Source organism: Bos grunniens, chromosome 8 (genome assembly GCF_055505025.1).
Source record: "Bos grunniens cultivar Pamir isolate PY7600 chromosome 8, Bosgru_T2T1.0, whole genome shotgun sequence".
Lineage (NCBI taxonomy): Eukaryota > Metazoa > Chordata > Mammalia > Artiodactyla > Bovidae > Bos > Bos grunniens.
Genome location: NC_141172.1, coordinates 40,273,466 through 40,289,516, shown reverse-complemented (window position 1 = coordinate 40,289,516; position 16,051 = coordinate 40,273,466). Strand labels below are relative to the sequence as shown.

The following is a 16,051-nucleotide window of genomic DNA, read 5'->3' as shown; positions in this document are numbered from 1 at the left end:
AGGGAGGCCTGGCGTGCTGCGATTCATGGGGTTGCAAAGAGTCAGACACGACTGAGCGACTGAACTGAACTGAACTGAACTGACCTTTTAGTAAAACCCAGTCATTAATTACCTTTTAGTAAAACCCAGTCATTTTTATTATGAGGTAATTTTAGCTATTTTTAGTCTTTATTTTCTGTTTTCAATGTATGCATATATTTTGTAATTATATTTGGAAGACAAGCATATAGGACAAGATGAGTTCTGCCAGCTAACAGCTGCAGGGCCAGTTTAATCCATTCCCAATTTTAAAAATTTATATTAAATAAATACAAAGTCTCCTGCCAGGAAGGAGAAAAGTAGCCTATTTTTATCAATAAGAACAAAAAATTCCACTTATAACTATCTTACAACCCTTTTCAAGAGTACAGCTTTCAGTTTACATATCTAAACTTATGAATCTCTTCAAAGCTGTCCAGTTGGGGAGTTACACATATATTCCAATCATGCTTCTTTTATCTCCAAAGGTTTTTCTTTGTTTTTTTTTAAATCTCTCTATTGAAAATGCCCCAGGGCCCACAAAGATTTGTCTGTTTACTTTATATTCACACTAAGTTCCCAATGATTTTTTTGCTATTACTAAAACACATTCAACACTAAAGATAAACACTTTATGGAATATATTAAAATGATCATTTTCTCAGTTCTGAAAATAAAGTCCTGCCTCAGAAAATCCAGAACTATGAGATACTGTGCAGGAAACGAGAGCTCTTCTCCAAAGAGAAGCAGCAACTGCTACATTCACTAAACTACGTGCTTAGATAGGTGGCTACACTTGGAAAACTAATTTGCATGTCAATTTTGAGAGGGTCAAAATTCCTATGTATGTTCAATCTGGCATATTTGTAAAAAAAAAAATGTGAATCTCATTATTTGGTTATTGCTTATTATTAGAATGAGAACAAACGGACAATGAATTCACAGTATGATGAAGCAAGCAAAATTCAAGGGACTAAATGAATTCTCATCTATAGTCCCATCATTGACTTGAAGGGCAGTGCAATTTACCTTCACTCTTATATAAGGTCCAGTCTTTCACGGTCCATTTAGTTTTACCTAAGTATCCTCCAGTCACCTTTTAACACCAATATAATTTCTTTTTCATTTTTTTTGGTATCAATAAAGGTGAATTTCAAACTCCTTGAATGCTGAATATTCCTCCATGTGTTAGTTAATTTTCTGATTATGTTAAGCTAGAGTATACTCTCCAGATTGTAATTAAAATATGAAAATTCAATGGAACTGATAAAACTATGGTCAGGTCTACTGTCTTTCTAGCAAAAGTCTAAATGGAATTTAGTCTAAATTCCATAGACTAAAAAGTCTAAATAGAAGAAGTAGACTTCTTCAAAGGAAGTAGAGAGCATTATATTTTCTAAATACGGAAACAATTCTTTAAAAATTTCAAAAACCAATATACATGAAAGAAGTATTTCACATTTTTACACAGCACTCAATGTTTCAGTTTAAAAACTAAAACCAAGAACTTACTGATCTTAGCTTTGGGGGTGCATAGGTGAAAAAGTCCAAAAATACTTTATGTACCAGTGAGTGCTTAATCACAGCTTCTCTGAAAACAGAAAAAAAAAAAAACAAAAAAAAACAGTCAGAAATGGTAGTATAATAATACAGAGATAGGTAACTTTGGTTGTCCTAAGATAATCAAAACAACTGAAATGGTTTTAGCAAATGTTATTTGTCATAAAAAGACTACCTTCAGCAACACCAAGACTTGAAAAAAAACTTACAGACCTATAAAAATATTAGTGCCATCTACAACCAAGACCAGAATACAAATTTCTAGTACCTAAACAGCAAATACGAAATTATTATTCAAAACACACTCAATTTTCTTCAATAAAGCCATTAACTTTCTTTTACCCAACAATGGACACGTGATTAGAAATCCACATGTGGACTACATTTTAATGGCTATTTTCTTTTTGTCATGCCTCCTTTATAATGTACCCGTTTAACAAAAACATTTCCGCAGTTAAAACCTAAACAGATCAAAGTGAAAGTGAAGTCACTCAGTCGTGTCCGACTCTTTGCGACCCCATGGACTGTAGCCGACCAGGCTCTCTGTCCATGGGATTTTCCAGGTAATAGTACTGAAGTGGATTGCCATTTCCTTCTCCAGGGGATCTTCCTGACCCAGGGATCGAACCTAGGTCTCCCGCATTGTAGACAGACGCTTTACCGCCTGAGCCAGCAATTGCAACAACACCTAATTGATCCAAGCCTCCTAGCGTGACACATGATGAATTCAGATGTACAGTGTAGGTTAATGATCAGGCACCAAATTTAAGTTCACATGGAATTTTCAAGTAGAAGGCAAAAATAAGCTGCTTTTAATGGCAAAGCACTGTTCTGAGCGCTTTAGAAATATTAACTCGTTTAATTTTCATAAAACTCTATGAAATAAACACTATTATTATAATTATCTGGATAGGGAAACTGAGGCACAGAGAAGTTAAGTTGCCCAAGGGCATAGAGTCAGTAATTGAGGAAAGCACCAGGATTCACAACCCAGGAAGTCTGGTTTCAGAGCAACGCCCTAATGCGAAGTAGGCCACATGCATGGACTTTTAAGTCTCACAATCTAATTTATATAGTAGACCGTAACTGGCAAACTATTCACCTTTCCTATGCAAAGGCTACATAAAACTTTCCCCTTTCAAATGCTATTTGTTAATAAAACACAAAAAAAGTTTTCTTACTTTTGGGCCATTGGAGTTAGAATCTGTTTCATTTCATCCATGATAAGCTCTAATTTTTCTGGCTGTACCTTTAATACTTTGTCCAGAGTTGGGTGATCTGCTGACTGCAACAGAAGAAAAATCAAGCCCCTCTAAATTTGATCACGTTTCTCCAACTTTAGACCAAAGAAAATCAATTAGAGTCATTTTACATAAACTTAAATTTTTAGATTTCCCATATTTACATAATAAAAGCACCTCTGTGGATATATTCAGAGTAATTCCTGATTACCTAATTCTCATTTGATGTACACCATTGTACTTTCAGGCTAAACAACCAACCAAATCAAAAGCTAGCCAGTAAAGACCTGCCAAGCACTTAACAAGTGCCTATTCACAAGACCAAGTAGTCAGTTAACAAAGTCTTGCCACCATGTGTTCTGTGATTAGCTGGATATTCCTAGAGTGACTGTGACAAAGGAGCACTAAGTTCAAGCCAGGAGCGGAACCTGACTAGCAGAAGCAACCCAGGAACCAATCCATCTCCCTTGAGATGAATGTGTGTACTTGTGTCTAAGGTCTGAACTAGATCCCTTAACTGTCCTAGTCCCACTACTAGCCTTGTAGTACACCCAGGGTTGGGTCTCTCCACTCTGCGTCCTCTCCACGTAGGACCCAGAGAAGGGTCAGCCACAGCCAACAGGGAGCTCGATGCCCTTCAACCAGGGCTGGTTAGCGGATGTTTACAAAGCTCCATTAAGAATCTTCCTAGGTCTATCTGACTACTGTAGCAACAGAAGTATTGAAGCAGTACACAAGAGTACTTGCAAAGGAGTAATGCAAGCAGTTTTAATTTATAGGGGATTTAAAGATAGTGCTCAGGGAAAGAGAAATTTAAGTATGATCCCTTGCTCAATACACCAGAGACAAAATAGTCCAAGAGGATAAAGGCTAGGAGACAGTCTCTTCAAAGAACAACCAAAGGAAAAATACATTCTGAATACAGGGCACTGGAGGTAAGGAACAGCACAAAGGAAAAGTAAATCTCGAGGAAAAAACTGTCTTGAAGCATCACCTTGTAAAGCTGGAACGTGTTCCCATAGAGTTCCTCCGTCAGCATGTTCCTCTGCTCCAGGATAGCTTTGTCATTGTAGGCGTACTCCACAATGGCGGACGCTTCCGCGTGCCGCAGGAGCTTCCTCACGTGGCCCTTAAAGCTTCGTATTATCTCTGCGATCTGTGCTTTACTCCTAAATCCGATGTGACCACAGGAAAAGTAAGCGATACAAGGAGAAAGCTGGGTGGTGACAAAACACACACACTTCTCCTGAGACCCCTCATCACTGTGTGTGTGGGAGTGACTACCCCAGAGAAATGCTGTGAGAAGGAAAACCAAATTGCCCTGTATTTCTACCTTGTATTTCCTTGCTTTTTTTCCTCTTTTTGGCCATGCTGTGCAGCTTATGGGAATCTTAGTTCTCCAACCAGGGATTGAACCCAGGCCCTCAGAAGTGAAAGCATGGAATCCTAACCACTGGACCACCAGCAAATTTTCTCTGTGACTTGAGGCGCAGCCTGCCTAGGTTTGAAACCTGGCTCTGCTGACCAGCTCAGACTGCCTGAGCAAGATATTTAACTGCTCTGTGCTTCAGCTTCTTCAGTCATAAAATGGAAAGAATAAGGTTACTGTGAGGATAAATGAGTTAAGGCACACTGAGAACTGTAAGCAGCACATAGTAAGTGCTCCATAAATGTCCGTTCCCATCAGGAAACTGTTTAGCTTGAAAGAAGTTGGGTAGAAGGAGAAAAGGAGAAGGTAAAAGTCAAAGTGCAGGATAATATGAATAAAATATATCCCAGGATTCTCTTTTAAAACAGGACTTAATCACAAGTATTTCTATTCTATCCTAAAATAATCAAGAGGCCAATAATTCCAGTCAGGAATACAGTTTTTAGGAATTTGCCAGCTGTACTGTTTGGTTGTTGGTTAGCACATTTTGGCACATTATTATACTTGGGAGGGCAAGACGAGTATTAATCCCACCTGGTTTAGGAAATCCTCCTATCTTGCCATTTTCTAACCCACTCACCCTGGTTTGGTCTACTCACCTGCCCCTCCCACCACTCCAACCTCTAAATAACTTGTGACGAATTACAAGTTCATTATAACCATTTCTCTTCTTCCAGGACTTCAAGATACACTTGTAAGGTCAATGAAGGCAATACTACTTTTACATTTTTTCAATAACTGTTTTTTAAGACCATATTCCTTGCAAACATTACCAGCATCTGCTTAAGGCTACTATCATGGTCACAGATTTTTAAGAAACATTTGCACACAATACGTTATCCAAATCTTAAAAAACTAATTAAAATATTTTATAAATAAAACAACTCACCCATACATGAGAAACTTCTTAACAATATTTCTGGAATATTTAGCTTTACTTAACTCAACCAAATCACCTGAAAAACAAAATACATTACAATGATTGGGTAACCTCCAGAAACAAGGAGAGAACTGAACGCACAATCCTGGGAACACAAACAAATCGCTCCCTATTTGTCCCAGGCAAAAAACACACAAAAACAGAAAAGGTCCTGCCGAGGACACTCTGCTATTCCTCAACAGAATTCTTTTTCAACACAGTGTTGGGTATTTCAAGAGAAAACAAGCAACTTTATACCAATGATTACAAAATACATATAAGAAATACCTCGCAATTCTTCAAAAGCCTGTTTCCTTTGCTCTTCATTGCCGAACTGAATGTAACACTGGATCACTCGAGTTGAATCGTGCGCAAATGCAATCTGTAGGAAAACAGTTGGGGCCTTTAGACAAAATCTCCCTGAAAATGTATGTTTCTATCATATTACTTATGTTGTATTGCTCCCTCTTTTACAACTCCTTGTGAGAAAAAAAAAAAAAAAGGGGTCTTCATGGCTAATCAAATCTACATTACTTGGGAGTACAATTCTTTATTTAATTGTTCAGAGTGGCACTCTTTGGTTTTGCTGGCTACTGTATGGCATTGAGATAGGACTGGATTTAACTATTTTGTAAGATTTTATCATTATAGTTAAAACCAAACCAAATCTGTACAATGATTATACATACTGTATTTCTCATTTCTCTGACAGTTACTTTACCTAAAAGAGGAATTTTCCAGGGCAAAAATTCTATTATGCTATGATTTTTTTTTTTAAATATAAATGATCTAGGAATGTTTGGCTTTGGCAACCAAAGTCTTGCTACATAAATAATTATATCCAGATACACACTGCAATTACATTATGAGCTTACCACTCCATTTCTCACATTTTCATTATAATTCCTGAATATACATCCAGTTATATTCCTAGAAAAGTATTTCAAATCTGATTCTCCAACCTTAACCCCCTCACAACTACTGGATGGATTAGATCCTCATTGATGGACTTCCTGATTAATTTTCTAAAGCAATAACCACAGATAATCAGTCATGCACTATTACTTTTTATATACTAGTCTATTTTAATAGTGCTTATTACCTGTTGCTAAGTCTGTCTTTAAATTTTTAAATTCTAACAAATCTGAAGGTAAAGGTGTATCTTCATCAAAGTCACAGGTTGCAGAAGAATTTGCTTAAGGGAGATCTGTATAGACATTTTTGATAAAATTTTTAAATTTTTATAATTTTAATTTTTTATGTTATATATATATAATATATATATATAAATATATATAATATAAAAATATATAGTATATATATATTAATTATATAATTATAATTATAATTTTAATTTATAATTTTAAAATTTATAATTTTAAAAAATCAGTCTGAGATTTCCCTGGTGGTCCGGTGGTTAAGAATCCACCTACCAATGCAGGGGACATGGGTTCAATCCCCGGTCTGGGAAGATCCCACACACTGTGGGACAACAAGGCCCGCGTGCGACAACTACTGAGCCTGCGTTCTAGAGCTGAGAGCTGCTACTACTGAAGCCCATGTGCCTAGAGCCCATGCTCTGCAACAAGGAAGTCACTACAATGAGAAGCCTTTGCACCACCACTACCGTAGCCCCTGTGTGTCCCAATAGAGAAAGCTCAGGTGCAGCAACGAAGACCCAGTGCAGCCATTAATAAATAAATAAACAGTTATTATTTTTTAAAATTAGGCTGTTTTGTGCATATATTGATTACCTACTATGTAACCAATGTATGTGGTTTAAATTATTTTTCCGATGTAGAGTTAAAAGTGAGTTGGTGTTATTAGATATTTATAGATGAAAGTAAGTTTATGAGAAATTAAGAAACTTGCTATCCTTACGACTCTGGGATGAATTTCTTTGAGCCCAGATGCTGTTGTTGTTCTCCACTCCCTGCCCCCCCGCCCCCCCTCCCCATTTGCCATGCAGTAATGGGGCCAGATGCCATGATCTTAGTTTTTTTTAATATTTAGTTTTAAGCCAGTTGTTTCACTCTCCTCCTTCACCTTCATCAAGAGGCTCTTTAGCTTCTCCTCGCTTTCTGCCATTAGAGTGGTATCATCCACATATCTGAGGTTGTTGATGTTTCTCCCGCCTATCTTGATTCCAGCCTGTAACTCATCCAGCCTGCCATTTCTCATGATGTGCTCAGCGTATATCACATCTCATGATGTGACAGCAGACAGCCCTGTCATACTCCTTTCATAATCATGAACCAATTAGTTGTTCCATACTTGCTTCTTGTTCCATACCGCATACACATTTCTCAGGAGACAGGTAGGATGGTCTGGTATTCCCATCTCTTTAAGAGCTTTCCAGTTCATTATAATCCACATAGTCAAAGGCTTCAGAGTAGTCAATGAAACAGAGGTAGATGTTTTTCTGGAATTCCCGATCTCTATGACCCAGCAAATGTGGGCAATTTTCTCTCTGATTCCTCTTCCTTCTCTAAACCCTGCTTGGACATCTGGAAATTCTTGGTTCGCATAATGCTGAAGCCTAGCATGCAAGATTTTAAGCATGATCTTACTAGCATGGGAGATGAGCGCAACCATCTGATGTTAGCACATTCTTGAGTATTACTCCTCTTGGGAATTGGGATGAGGATTGACCTTTTCCAGTCCTGTGGCCACTGCTGGGTATTTCAGATTTGCTGACATATTGAATGTAACACTTTGATGGCATCATCCTTTAGGGTTTTGAATAGTTTTACTGGCATTCTATCATATCCACTAGCTTTATTAACAGCAGTACTTCCTAAGGCCCACTTGACTTTGCTCTCCAGACTGTCTGGCTCTGGGTGACTGACCACATCATCACAGCAATCTGGTTCTCTTAGATCTTTTTTGTACCGTTCTTCCGTGTATTCTTTCCATCTCTTCTTGATCTCTTCAATGTCTACTAGGTCTCTACCATTTCTGTCGTTTATTGTGCCCATCTTTGGGCAAAATATTCCTTTGATATTTCCGGTTTTCCTGAAGAGATCTCTAGTCTTTCCCCTTCTGTTGCTTTCTTCTAGTTTCACGTACAGTTCATGAAGAAGGCTTTCTTGTCTCTCTCTGCTGTTTTTTGGAAATCTGTGTTCAGTTGGATATGCTATTCCCCTTCTCCCTTGCTTCTTGCTTCTCTTCTTTCTTTAGCTATTTGTAAGGCCTCCTCAGATAACCACTTTGCCATCTTGCTTTTCTTTTTCTTTGGGATGGTTTTGTTCGCTGCCTCCTGTACAATATTACGGACCTCCATCCATAGTTCTTCAGGCACACTGTTTACAAGTTCTAATCCCTTGAATCTATCAAATGTCTAATAGGGATGAAGACTAAGCTAAAGGATACAAAGTATGCACTGGTTACCAATGCTGCTGGCACACAGTAAAGAATAAATGGGCTGTCTTGTCTAAAAGCACAGATTAACTCCCAAGTCCATGGGCATCAGTAGTCACAATAACCTAAGGGTAAATGAGAAGGATCTTAAGCGTGCATGATTTATAAATTGAGCATTACTGTTAGAGATGAGTAGTTCTATCCTAAAAAGATCTTGCTGGCTTTAAGAATGCAGCAGCTGGAAACTTGCTATTGGAAAACAGTCCTTCAAATTTCAATACAGCATTTGTTTAGACCTATGTACATGGTATGACAAAGGGAGGCCCTCAGGGTCTCCAAAGATACTGAGTCTGTTGGCTTATAAGTGAATATCACTAAAAGTGTAAAAGTGTTAGCCATTCAGTCGTCTCCAACTTGGCAACCCCATGGACTGTTGCCCATCAGGTTCCTCCATCCATGGAATTCTCCAGGCAAGAATACTGGAGTGGGTAGCTGTTCCCTTCTCCTGGGACTGAAACCGCATCTCCTGTGTTGGCAGGTGGATTCTTTACCATCTGAGCCATCAGGGAAGCCCAAATATCACTAAGTATTTATCCAAATATACAAGAATCAATAGAAGTTTACTATAAAACAGGATTAAAGAGCAATAATGAAAATCACTTTAAAACTCCCAAATCTACTATATTTTAAAGATCCTTTGTACAATGCTTATAAAAGCAAGGAAGAAAGTAATATGTTTGCTTTGCACATTCAAAATAGCCAGCATTTAGAACTTACAGAGTTCACAGTAAGAGATTCTAACAAGCACTGTTGAACTAATAAATTCCCTGAGATAACTTTAAGAGAACATTGAGTGAATGAAAGGTCACTCAGTTGTGTCTGACTCTTGGCAACGCCATGGACTATATAGTTTAGGGAATACTCCAGGCCAGAATACTAGAGTGGGTAGCCTTTCCCTTCTCCAGGGGATCTTCCCAATCCAGGGAATCAAACCCAGGTCTCCCGCATTGCAGGCAGATTCTTTAACAGCCAAGCCAAGAACACACTGATTTAAATAAATTATTTTAAAATGAACAGCCAAATACTTGATAGTCTTTTTGTAATTTCCCAGCAGTGAGGTCTCTATTAAATTTTTCAGGGAGATTATAAAAGGTATTTGAAAACTGAAGCCAAATACAATAAAAACAGAAACAATTTCATCTGTAATAAATAATCAACTACCCTTTACTGAGAGTCAATTTAGTTCTTAAAATTGCAACTATGAGTACATCCTACTTACAGTTTTAATCTTCCCTTGAATCAACTTCTGCAAATCACTCATCAACTTCACTCTTTTCTCTTTGTCACAATCTTTTCTATAAAAGAGTCAGGAAACATAGCCTAAGTAAAGACATTATTTTAAACACACAAAACTAAAAACCGTACCAGTGTACGTTCATGCAGTTCAGTATGATCTTCCCTTCGAAGAAAGCAAATCTTTGACATTAAAATTACTATTCCAGAGCAGCTAGAGAAAAGTAATTTTCTCAAAGGCAGAAACTCATCTCATAAGGTATAATTTCATGTATCAATCTAAATCTTAACAGCCAGAACTTCAAAGCAAAGCAAATAATAAAACAAGTCCAAGATACCAAATACTCAAGTATTTCAAAACCTAGCCAAAAAGAACTATCCTCCATTTTCTCAGAAATTTCTCAGGAAGGATATCAAATCCATTTTAACTCTCATACAGTTTCCTAAGCAGATCTTGATACCATCCTAATGATTCCACGCATTTCTGTAAAGGGCACACACCCAGACAGTGATGCCTTTCCTGGAGTGTTATGCTGCTGCTGCTGCTGCTGCTGCTGCTAAGTCGCATCAGTCGTGTCCGACTCTGTGTGACCCCATAGATGGCAGCCTCCCATCCCTGGGATTCTCCAGGCAAGAACACTGGAGTAGGTTGCCATTTCCTTCTCCAATGCATGAAAGTGAAAAGTGAAAGTGAAGTTGTTCAGTCGTGTCCGACTCTTAGCGACCCCATGGACTGAAGCCTACCAGGCTCCTCTGTCCATGGGATTTTCCAGGCAAGAGTACTGGAGTGGGTCGCCAGTGCCTTCTCCGGGAGTGTTAAGAAAAATCCCTAAATAACTGAAGTGCTATGTGATTTATTTTAGGACATCTCACTATTTACAAAGTATACTGCTACTCCTCCATCATCTCCAAGAGCTCAATAAAGACATCATTAGCTAGCATTACCTTCTTAAGATCTCCCAAATCTGCTTTGCCCGAATGACGATGTCATAGTTGGTTTTATCACTGAGTTGCCTGCTCTGCTTCAGTTCTTTCTTCTTTTTTTTGAATTCATCCCATTTGGGTTTCTTGGCTGCTGACTCTAGTCATTACAGAAATTATTTTCAATTACACTTAACATTCTCAGTGCCATAAACACAGAGCAAATTTGGTACCTATGGCAATCAGTAATCAAGATCAATACTCATTGTGGGAACTAGAAGGGGAAAAATCATTCCCTATCAACTTAAACTTTATTTCATTTTCCAAGCAGTTTACACATTTTAAATTTGGTTGACACCAACTGTTCATTCACTCAACAAATTGATTCTTAACAGAACACCTATTAAGAAAAAAAAAAGGAAACTAAAAGGATTATAAAATCAATTACAAATTTTTAAGCATCTTTTTCCATTGTAAAAATAAAATTTTACTTTAGAACATAAAGATCATTGGACATTAGGCATAGTCAGTTCTCAATGAAAACAGAAATTAGTCCAAGTTAACATAGGAAAAACAATAGTCACAAATTCACTATTCTGAGTGCTGTTACGTATTAATTAATTTTTACAACAGCTCTGTGAGGTGGGTACTGTTATTATTCCCTCTCATGTCAGGGAAAGAAAGATACTAGGCAGATAAGCTCCCTATCCAAGGTCACGTAACTCCTAAGTGGCAGAGACAGGATGTAAACCCAGATATGGCTCTGAAACTTTATTCTCTGCTGTCTGTTACTCATGACAATGCACAGTGAAAATTTCTAAGTTCTCTACAGTTAGGGTCATGCTATAAAAGTATCTTTCTACTGCTTATTTTTTTATCTTCATAATCTAAGCAACTTATTAATTGAATTAAAAAAAAAATCCCAATGAGGCCAAACAAAGAACTTAATAAGATGGGTATTATTTACATGAGTACCCTGCAAAAAACCCTTCGGAGAATTAGTTATTTCTAGATATTGCCCCTTCTCTGATTAGAAAATATATTCAAAAAACAAAATTCTCCTATAATCTTAAAACCTAGAGACTAAAATTTCATTTCCTTCTTGTCTTTTCCCCCCACACATATTTTATATTAATTTCCTTGATGTCTTTACTTAAACATCATTATACTCTTAAGTATTCCTCCATGAAACTAAATATTCCTCAAGAATGTAATTTTTAATGGCATATCATATACTACAATGTATTTTACTCCCCTTACTGCTCACTTACTTATTCCCAATCTAATAACAGAAGATTACAGGCAACAGAAGCATATTCACTATTAATATTAGGACATCGTGTACTACACAGCAGAGGATAGTAACCGATCCACAGTTCATTTAATTGTGAAAATATCTGGGCACCCTCAACATAAGCCATGTTGGGCTGCAGGAGATATAACCAGTTTTGGGAATGACTAGTATCCAGTCCCCCTCAGTTGCTGGTATTAAAATGAGAAAATCAGAGTTCCACTTTGAGATGCGGGGAACTTATCTCCTATAGCAAAAGGAACGAGGGCCACTCTTTAATGAGAATGTGTGTGCACTTAAAATGCAGGTATCAAGAAAGCCAGTGTAGGGACATCCCTGGTGGTCCAGTGGTTAAGAATCCTCCTTCTGATGAAGGGAACGCAGGTTCGATCCCTGGTCAGGGAATCCCACGTGCTGTTGGGCAACTAAGCCTGTGAGCTGTAACTGGATAGCTCATGCTCTCTAGAACGTGGGCTGCAACAAGAGAAGCCTGCGCATCACAGCAAAGACCCAGCACAGCCAAAAATAAGAAAATTTAAAAAAAAGAATACCAGTGTGGAAAGGAAGAATTAGGATCTATGAGAGAGAAGCAAGGTAAGAGTAGATAGGCCTGGAAGAAAAGGGGAAAAGAGAAAAGGGCTAGACCATGAAAAAATCCTTCAGGCCTCATGAAAAATAATGAAAATTTCCCTCCTTTCCTCTCTCCCTACGTCTCTGTCTTAAGGCTGCTGTCCCTCCAGCAAGCAACCCTAGGCAGAGCTGAGAGCAAGGACCAGGGCTCAGGGACTGGACTAAGAAGGCCCCTTGGCAATGGTCTCAGTTGGCAGCAAAAGGGCAGTGTCAGGCTCCAGCATGCTGGAGAAAAAGGGAATGAAAGACAGCAGAGAAAGTTTCCTGACGCTGCACAGAAGGCACCTGCAGGTCAGCAAGACGCACAGCAAGGGCAGGTTGTACAACAGACAGCAACGCTCTGAGTTAGAGACCACCCCTTGAACATCATCATGATGAAGAGAGTAGTAGTTTGTTTCAACAGACAAAGAATAGCCAGGCCAGCACTTCTAATCAGTTAGCAACCTAGCCTGCACCAGTTCAAGTCAAATCTATGACATATTATATACCTTCTCTGGAACGGTTTACCAGGTCTGAGCCGTATGATAAGCTAATACTCTTAAAATGGCCTGAGCTCTGTGAGAGCAGTATCTACATGTATCTTGTTCACCAGGACACTGGTTATTTAAGGCTGGCTTCCATGCTGATTACCTGGGGCTTGTACCCTCACTGGTTATTAATTTCTTTTCACTGTCTCTTGATGACAGTGTGCAGAAAACTCAAGTATTTGTTTGCTAAATGAATGAGTTCATTAATGTAAGCCTACAGAAAGGAATGCTTCATTGAGAGTCCAATGTATAAAGCCCATTACAACTTAGCCTAACTCCACAGCCAGGGGAATTTAGCAAGGGCCTAGGAATTCTAAGCACTAGAGGACAATTTTGTAAAAATAAAGAAGACAATAATAGCAACTCTCGAAAGTAAAAATAAAGACACCAGTAGCAACCCTGGAAAATGGAGAAGATGCTTTCTGTTGTTTATTTAATCCCATCTACCACCTTCCCATCTCCACCCGAGATACTGCCTGTCGTGGAACAAGAACAGGAGGTCTCTAACAGACTTCAAGAGTCCCTGTGCACAATGGTTCAGGCAGGGCAGTTCAGGTCAGTTCAGTTCAGTCGCTCAGTCGTGTCTGACTCTTTGCGACCCCATGAACTGCAGCACGCCAGGCCTCCCTGTCCATCACCAACTCCCAGAGCCTACCCATACTCATGTCCATTAGTCGGTGATGCCATCCAACCATCTCATCCTCTATCGTCCCCTTCTCCTCCTGCCCTCGATCTTTCCCAGCATCAGGATCTTTTCAAATGAGTCAGGTCTTCACATCAGGCAGGGCAAGCTTCTGCAAAAACCACACTGAAGAAATCAGTGCTTACCATCACTTTTACTGTCTGGCTGGAATTTCCTCTTCTGGTTGAATTTATTTGCCTGCTGGAATTTGTTCTTTGGTATTCTATCCCCTTGCTGCTTATTCTTGAACTGCTTCACCCCTTTTTTCCCAGGTTTTGTGGCAGTTTTCTCAAAGTTCTTAGATGTGATTTTAGGTCCACCTTCCTTAACAACTTTTTTGGGGAATGTCTTTGAAGAACCTGAATCTAGTGACAATAATAAATAGTTATTAGTTCAGTGATCCTGGGCCTGGATCTTTTATCCACTGGGCTGTATTTGTTACAGAAAATTACACATTTTTTAGTGAAACATACTTTGTCCTTCTCTCAAAATGGAGCACAGGAGGACTTAAAAAATTACAACAAAATTTAAAAACTTCCTCTGATTATAAAATTATAACATAGGTTCATCATAGAAAACCTACAAAGTATAGAAATACATAGTAAAAACTGCTCATAATTCTAGAGATAACCCACCACTGTCAGGTGTATTTCTGTTTTAAGCACACATCACAAGATGAGATATTATTTATGTCTTTGTGAGTGTGTGTATTTTGGGGGTTAACGACATAATAGGAGTCTAAGAATAAAATGAACATTTAGAACTTAGGAAGTACATCATATAGACAAATTCAAAATGTTTATACCTCAAAATTTCTAGCTGAAAGGAAAAAAAAACATAAAGACTGCTTAGGAAATTCATCATTGACTTTTCTATTTTGTAATACTGACACCTGATGGAACAGTAAAGACATCACAATGAGAAATCCTGAAGATCTGGCTTGCCAGTAAACATATCAGTCACTCATACACAGTGACACTTGGTCCGCCATTTTAATCCTAACTCTAACCCATGAAGATTGGAATCTGCTACATCCCTTCTCATCCCACCAAACCCTCCCTCCAAGAGACAAAACCACCACAAGGGAAGCATGTTTTGAGTATCTTACCATTGTTTTTATGAAATTTGCTTTTTTCTTGTGACGTCTTTGTACCTTTACCTGTTAATTTTTTTTTCCCTTTGACTTCCATTATAGCAACTCTGGAAAACAAAAACAAAATCCAGAAATGATCACTAAATTGCTCTCATCCAATGAAGGTCCTTAGTCATCACGGCTCCATTTACTCCTTGACCACAGATGCAGGAGAAATTATCTGTGCCCATGAGGAGTCCAGGAACTACACAATCACTATTTCTAAGATTGAGAAAGTAAAATTAGACACCAATACAGAAACTAAGAACACACACACACACACACACCTTGACTAGTGAGTGATGTTTTGGAGGCAACATTATAGTGACAGTAAAGGTTACAAATAAATCATTATTTTCACTAAGCAGACTACAACTGTCAGTGTTTGCATTTCTTACAACAGTGGGAGGATTTTTGTGACAAGAAACTGAAAATATTACCATTTCCCCAGCCAGGAACAAACAATACATTACACTTAATCACATTCAAATTTAATGAAATAATACAAAAGATTATCTAAAAGTTTCCTATGTAACCCAATGTAGCTAAAACAAAAAACAACTTCAAATGTTTGTTATTCTTTGAGAGGCAACAGATAATTTTCAAAGACCTCCAAGATAAGACTGTTGACATACGGAATATTTCATTTGAAAGGAATCTGGCTAGCAGGTCATTTCTGGATTGAGACCCCACTGTGCACAGGGCAAATACCAGCTAACCCTTCCGCTGCCCAATGCTCCTGAAAGCAGAATGTATCAAGAACAAAAGTTACTATGTGTTATTTGTCTATTTCTGTACCTTCCAAAGTTGCATGTTCAACCCATTTCAAAATATCTAAAGCTGACCATCTAGGGCAGATGTTAGAAATATCTGACAATTCCAGATATTTCTAGACAAGAATTGTCCATTGAAGAACAACACACTTCTCAAAATATTAATAGGTACACGAAAAAAGGTTCTGGAGTGAAAGGCATTTGGGAAACACTTAAATGAAAATAATTAACGAGGCTTCTTTAAGGAAAATCAGATTCTTAGAGTCTTTTAATTT

The 16,051-nt window shown here is 38.1% G+C and overlaps 1 protein-coding gene across 7 annotated transcripts in view; it reads right to left on the bottom strand.

Moving 5' to 3' along the window:
* Positions 1 to 16,051, bottom strand: part of PUM3 (pumilio RNA binding family member 3) — a 41,464-nt gene that overhangs the window by 22,078 nt on the left and 3,335 nt on the right. For all 7 annotated transcript variants that reach the window (XR_015169627.1, XM_086415347.1, XM_086415350.1 and 4 more), the window contains exons 2-10: positions 14,980 to 15,071; positions 14,018 to 14,236; positions 10,766 to 10,901; positions 9,807 to 9,882; positions 5,456 to 5,549; positions 5,138 to 5,204; positions 3,814 to 3,988; positions 2,760 to 2,863; positions 1,531 to 1,609 (exon numbers count right to left, since the gene is read on the bottom strand). Coding sequence is in view for 6 of the 7 variants with exons in the window: in XM_086415347.1 (XP_086271473.1) it covers positions 1,531 to 1,609; positions 2,760 to 2,863; positions 3,814 to 3,988; positions 5,138 to 5,204; positions 5,456 to 5,549; positions 9,807 to 9,882; positions 10,766 to 10,901; positions 14,018 to 14,236; positions 14,980 to 15,061 (1,032 nt within the window). In the remaining variant the exon portion in view is untranslated. The remainder of the gene's footprint in view (positions 1 to 1,530; positions 1,610 to 2,759; positions 2,864 to 3,813; positions 3,989 to 5,137; positions 5,205 to 5,455; positions 5,550 to 9,806; positions 9,883 to 10,765; positions 10,902 to 14,017; positions 14,237 to 14,979; positions 15,072 to 16,051) is intronic.